General features: G+C 45.0%; 1 protein-coding gene across 1 annotated transcript in view; it reads right to left on the bottom strand.

Moving 5' to 3' along the window:
* The window catches only part of LOC103607547, a 56587-nt gene extending 52021 nt beyond the window's left edge, over positions 1 to 4566 (bottom strand). Inside the window, 2 exon segments of the mRNA XM_008592038.1 lie at positions 1111 to 1187; positions 4476 to 4566. Of these exon segments, the coding sequence (XP_008590260.1) occupies positions 1111 to 1187; positions 4476 to 4566 (168 nt within the window).
* Positions 4567 to 7071: the final 2505 nt, after the last annotated feature.

Here is a 7071-nt window from a genome sequence, read left to right on the forward strand (position 1 = left end):
GTGACAGGCGGCTCTGGTTTAATGCAGGCCCGACTGCCGGCGCTTCGATTGGCCGGCGGCGCCATCCGCACTCCCGGAGGCCGGACCCCCAGAGATCCTGTGGCGCCTGGCAAAGCAGCAGGTGCCACGCAGGGGCGTCCAGTTTCCTAGCAACGGGGCCGAGGCCTACAGCATGGGGAGGGGGAGAGGTGCTAGGCTGATGGGCAGGTGCGTCCCCAAGGGTCCCAGGACCTGCCCGGGCAGGAGCTGTCCCTAGGGCGACCTCTAGCCGACAGGGTCTGGGGTCCTGCGTCCACCCCCTGGGTGCCCAGGGTCTAGTGTAATCTCCCCACCCCTACCCACAGTGGGGAGGAGGTCACAGGATACAGGAGAAGTGGCCTTGGCTTCCTCTTCTACAGTTGGGGTGCTTGGAGGAGGTGGCCCCGAGGGTCCCACAGACTTGGAGAAGTGTCCATTGGCCTTGGTTCTCTGTCAGTAACTCAGTGTAATCCGAGTCCTTGGAAAATTAGTTCTATACCTGGGGGGTCCTTCTGAGTGGAGACTGGGGGTTTGGGAAACTGGGTGCCTGTGGTGGTGCAGAGCATAGCCCTACACCACTCATCACTGGTACAGGGACTACACTGTCCACGTCAGAGCCTCAGGGTGGGGCTGGAGTCATTGCCCTGGCTGTGGTGAGGAGGCCTGGAGAGTGAATTGGACACTCAGGGCTAGCAGAGGGAAAGAGGGAGACTTGGAAATCTTCTGAGGCCCCTGTCATCATCCCTGCAGCTTGCAGGACTAGTTCCTTTGTCCTCCTCCGCCCAGGGAGCCCTGCTGCCTTGAGGACACCCAAACACAGGTGTGCTCTGTTTCCGGTTATCCCCCCCCCCCCCCCCCCGGGGGCTGCAGTGCTAGTGCTAGTGCTGGCCGCCTGGGGGCGGCAGTACCCACGGTGCTCAATGGAGTACCTGGTACCAGGGAAGAGCACCCTCAGGGTCATTCTGGGTGTCCCCAGCCTCCCACCCAACCTGCACCTGCCACTACCAGCATCCCTCTCCACAATGTGAGCACCTGGGGGTGGGGGGAGCTGCGAGATCCTCTCATTTATTCATTCAGCCACTGTGCACTCACCTTATGCAAGGGCCACTTAGGCAGGGTGCAGTGCTGAAAGTGACCAGTGTGGTCCCTGCCCTCCGGGAGCTCATGGTCTGGAGGAGCAGATGGACAGAAGCACAAAAGCAAACACATGTGAAAGAAAAGAGCAAGCACTGTAATGAAATTAAGCCCGTGCTTCCAGGGAGAACCCAAAGGGGTCCAGGTGAGGGAACCTAAATGTCTCATTCAGGTGACATTTATGCTATGACAAAAAGGACAACAGGGAGTCAGCCCTGCACAATCCGGGCACTGTGTGCCTGGGGGAGCCTCAGTGGAGCAGAGACGCGGAGGCAGAAGTGAGTTAGGCCAGAGTAGAAATCAGAAAGGAGGCCAATGGGATTGGAGAGAGTTGGGAGGATAGGAGTGATTCACAAGATCATGGCATTGGAGCCCAGGCCTATTTTGAGTTGTATTCCATGCTATGTCCACCCCATTTTGCAGTTTTCCATTAGTAAGTTTGTTTATTAGCTGCACGTGAAATTAGCCTACAGGTTTGACAGATATCTCTCATAGGCCTGATCACATCCTAAGAAGTATAGGATAGAATGATCTCTGTTGAGCACATGGCGAGACTGGGGAGGCCCTGAGAGGCGTAGTGACACAGTGCCTGGATATTTAGGTTGGTTCCATATCCTGGCTACTGTGAAAAGAGCTGAGATGAACATGGGAGTGAGGTATCCCTTCAACATGATAATTTCCATTCCTTTGGGTATATACCCAGCAGTGGGATTGCAGATCATATGGCAGATCTATCTATAGTTGTTTGAGAAACCTCCATACTGTTTTCCATAATGGCTGCACTGATTTACAGTCGCACCAACAGTGTAGGCGGGTTCCCCTTTTTCTGCATCCTTACCAGCATTTGTTATTCTGTCTTTTTAATAATGGCCAGTCTATCTGGGGTGAGATGATATCTCGATGTGGTTTTGATTTGCATTTCCCTGATGATTAATGATGTTGAGCATTTTTTCATGTGTCTATTGGCCATTTGTACATTTCCCTTTGGAAAATGTCTATTCAGCTCCTTTGAACATTTTTAAATTGGATTCTTTGTTTCTAATATATATGACATCAAGATGCATACACACATCTATGTAAATCAATCCGTGTATGAAAGGCAGAATGAGAGAGGCTAATCTGAGGGATGTGTTCCAACCCACGAATAATAATCACCCCTGGTAAGTGGGACTTTCAAAATGTATCTTCTAGAGGTGATTAAATTTTTCATAATATGTGTTGATTTTGTAATTCCTAAAAGAATATATATTAAATATTATTCTTTACCACTCATCTATTAAGTAATTAAAATGTGTTACTTGGTTTTTAAAGGATTTTATTATAAAGGCAAACATTTTTTATAGTCAAATAAGGAATTCTATATGAATTAAGAATAAAATAAAAAGCACAGTTCTTCCACCCAGACAGAATACCTTTGACACGTGGTGTTCATCATTCCAGTCCTCTCCCTTTGAGTGCAGGCATGTGCTTGCTTGTGTGTGTACATGTGTGCGTGTGTGTGTGTGCACAGATGCCGTAGGTGAGAGTGCATGTGGATGTCTGGTGGGGAGGATTTCAGGGAGTGAGCTCTTCCATAACCTGATGTCCCCACAGGTGGACATTAGCCAGTCAGTCCTCTTCTTCTCTCCAATTTTCAGCAGTCAATCACAATTCACTGAGCAGCCCTGCTGTTGAACATGGGCCTTTTCCGGTTTCTCATTCCATAATCATGCTGAAGGAAACTTCTACCTCTATACATTTCCGTGTGTTTACAACAGAGCTCTAAAAGTGGAATTTATGGGTCAAAATGTTTTTATTCATGTTTTGAAGGTGTGGGCTGCAGTTTCCAATATCAGAGGTCTCTCTGTCAACTTTGAGCCTTGTCTGGGAATCAAGAGCTGCAGACACTGGGATTGAGACCCCAGGGAGGGAGGGAGGTTGAGGGGGCCAGCATGGAGGAGATCTAGTTACTTGGGAGTGAACCTGGAGCTAGAAATGACTAGCCCCAAGCACCACCCAAGCCTTGCCCCAAGCCCAGTCCCTGGTCCCACCTCTGGTTTTGCCCATTCCCCCAGCTCATGCCCACTTGTGGCTCCTCCCCAGGCCCCACCCATCCTCCAGCCCAGGCCCACCTCTCTCCCCAGGCCTTGCTCATCCCCCTGCCCAGGCCCTGCCCATTAACCCTGCCCAGGCCCATCTGTGGCTCCTCCCCAGGCCCCGCCTTGAGCCGCCCCAGCCCTCCTGCTCTATAACCCAGCTTCTGAGCAGCAGCATGCCCCTGCCATCTCGGAGAGAGGAGAGTGGGGGCCTGGTAGCCCCTTCCTGCCAGCTCTCCCTCTGAGCCAGGACCCCTGCCTCCCAGTTAGGAAAGCAGCACATCTAGATGAGGTCAGCGAGTTACAGGGGCGACCTTGCCTATGTTCCATACAAGCGAGGTTCTCAGGACCCACTTGAGCTGGCGTGAGCAGAAAGGGCCTTTACAAAGCACGGTGTAGGGAGAGTGGGGGTCTCACAGAAGCTGCAAGGTCACATCATTGGGCTGGGGGCTTTGGAGTTGAGTACAGTGCCCAACCACACCCCAGGAACCTCCAGCAGTGACCCCTGTACAGTTCCTACACCCCTCTTCCAGCATATTCAGTTTCTTCATGGGAGGGGGCTCTGCTCAATGGGGAGAATGGAGAAAGCCCTCATCTCCTTGAAAGTAAGGTCAGGTGGAGCCCACTTGGTCTGAGGCTGTTGGGCAAGGCCACCCACCGTCAGCAACAGGTTTCTTGCCTGCCCAGAGATGGAGTCCTCTAAGCATAGAACATCAGTCTTCACAGAAAGGAACTTGCCAGGTTCTCCCTGGAGGAAGAGACAGAGAAGACCCTGATCGTACAGAGAGCAGGTGAGATTGAAGAGCAGGAACACAAGGAGGGCTTCCTGGGCTGAGGGAAGTGCTGCCTAATGGTTAGAGATACTGGCTCTGAGGTCATACAGACCCAGTGACCTTGGGGAGACGTTACCCTTCAAGCTTCATTTTCCGAATCTGTGAAATGGGGATAGCAGCCAACTTTATGTGTTATTACAAAGATAAGCTAAATGAGGTTGTACCTGGCACTCTCCCGAACATACTGAGAGTTCAACTGCTAGTAACTCATATAATGAGGACCGATCAAAAGGATCCCACACTGTCCCAATAGGGGGCACATCATTGTGAACTATTATCTCCAAAAATCCATATGGTTTACACTAGGGCTCACGCTTGGTGTTGAACATTCTTTGGGTTTTGAAAAATTTATAATGCATCCACTATTATAATATCATGCAGAATAGTTTCATTGCTCTGAAAATTCCCTGTGTACCACCTGCTGGTGTTCCAACTCCTTCTTCCATAACCTGGCAACCATGGATCTTTTTACGGTCTCCATAGATTTCCCTTTTCCAGGATGCCATATTGTTGGAGTCATAGAGTATGTGGCCTTTTCATATTGGCTTCTTTTACTTAGTAGTATGCATATAACACTCCTCCATGTCTTTTCATGGCTCGATAGCTTATTTCTTTTCAGCACTGAATAATATCCCATTATTTAACCATTCACCTACTGAAAGACATCTTGGTTGTTTTCAAGTTTGGGCAGTTATGAATAAACCTGCTATATGCATCTGTGTGAAGGTTTTTGTGTGGACATAGGTTTTCCACTTATTTGGTTAAGTATCAAGGAGTGTAATTGCTGGATCATACGACAGAATATGGTTAGCTTTTTGAGAAATCATCAAACTGACTTCCAAAGTGGCTGTACCATTTTGCACTCCCAATAGAAGTGAATGAGCATTCCTGTTGCTCCACATCCTCATCAGCATTTGGTGTTGTCAGTGTTCTGGATTTTGGCCATACTAATAGGTGTGTTGTGGTATCCCATTGTTTTAATTTGCAACAGGAATTGCAAATGATATATAATGATGAACATCTTTTCTATATGCTTGTTTGCCATCTGTATATCACTGGTGAGGTGGTTTTCAGCTCTTTTGCCCACTTTTTAATTGGGTTATTTTCTTATTGTTGAGTTTTAAGTTTGTATATTTAAGATAACAGTCCTTTATTTGATGTGTCATTTATAAATATTTTCTCCAAGTCTGTGGCTTGTTTTTTCATTCTTTAGACATTGTCTTTTAGCAGAAGGGAAGTTTTTAATTTTAATAAAATCAGCTTATCAATTATCTCTTTTATGGATCGTGCCTTCATGCCTTTGAGGTAGTATTTAAAAAGTCATCACCAAGCACAAAGTTATCTAAATTTTCTCTTATGGTATCTTCCAGAAATTTTATAGTTTTGTGTTTTACATTTAGGTATCCCTTTTGAGCTAATTTTTGTGAGGGTTGGAAAGTTTGTGTTGAGATTCAGTTTTTTGGGGTTTTTTTTTTTGTATGTGGACATCCAATTGTTCCAACATCATTTGTTAAAGAAGACTGTGTATGTGCCTTGCTCCTTTGTCAAAGATCAATTGACCATATTTATGGAGGTCTATTTCTGAGCTCTCTATTTTGTTTGATGAATCTATTTACTGAAGATTTCATGAATATCATGCTGTATTCTTGCTTACTGTATTGTTACAGTAAGTCTTGAAGTCAGTTAGTGTCAGCTCTCCAAATTTGTTCATCTCCTTCAATATTGAGTTGTCTATTCTAGGTCTTTTGCCTCGCCACATAAACTTTAGAATAAGTTTGTCAATAGTTACAAAATAACTTGCTAGCATTTTGATGGGATTGTATTGAATCTGTAGATAAATTTGGGAAGATCTGATTTCTTGACAATATTGAGTCCTCCTATTCATGAAAATGAAATAGCTCTTCATTTATTTAATTCTTCTTTGATATCTTTCATTAGTTTAGTAGTTTCCTCACATAGCACTTATACATATTTTGTTAGATTTATACCTAAGTATTTCATTGTTCGGGTATTAGTGTAAATGGCACTGTGCTTCTGATTTAAAGTCTACTTGTTCTTTCCTGGTATATAGGAAAGCGATTGACTTTTGTATATTAACCTTGCATCCTGCAACCTTGCTATAATTGCTTATTAGTTCAAGATTTTTTTTTCAATTCTTTAGGATTTTCTACATATACCATTATGCCACCTGTAAACAAAGACAGTTTTATTTCTTCCATCCAAATATGTATATGTTTTACTTCCTTTTTTTATTTTACTATACTAGCTAAGACTTCCTGTATAATGTTGAAAAAGTGTGGGGAGAGGGGGCACCCTTGCCTTTTTCCTGATGGGAATGATTTTTAGCAGTACATTTCTCAGGAAGCATCCTATCGAATTGGAAAATCAGGGTGGGTATTCAGGAACTTTAGTCTGGAGATTTCTAATGCCTGTGTCTCATGGCCTCATTGACAAATGCACTTGTATGTCATGGTGTACCTCCACAATTTTGTGTCATGGTACAGCATTATGCTGTAGCTGCTAGGATACTGAGGTTTAAGAAATTCTGTTTAATAAACGGTTATTAGTTTATTCTCAGACAATATCTTCCTCCTCTGGTCACTGTCTTCAGTGGAAACTGGAACTTGCTTATTGTAATTATTGTCCTGGTGACTGGCTTTCTGTGTGACACACTTCAGATATGTAAGTTCCTGTTGAGTATCAGATGGCTGGGATGGGAGGAGTCACAGGTAAGAGAGCCTCCCATGGAAGTAGTTGTATGTCTTGTGTGTTTGGGAGATGAAATTATGGAAGATCACAAGTAATTATGATATGAGCTAGGATAAAATAGTAGCATGAGATAAACATAACTGAAATTCAATAACACTAAACAAAAAATTATATAAAATTGTGAAAGGGTAAACCATCATTGAGATGAGCCATGAAGATAAGCAGAATTGATGGATGGAAATGGGGAAAAATCATTCCTTGGTGATTAAACGGTTTTATTTAAAGATTCTCAACATAGAACA

The sequence above is a fragment of the Galeopterus variegatus genome, unplaced genomic scaffold (assembly GCF_000696425.1).
Source record: "Galeopterus variegatus unplaced genomic scaffold, G_variegatus-3.0.2 Scaffold7524, whole genome shotgun sequence".
Lineage (NCBI taxonomy): Eukaryota > Metazoa > Chordata > Mammalia > Dermoptera > Cynocephalidae > Galeopterus > Galeopterus variegatus.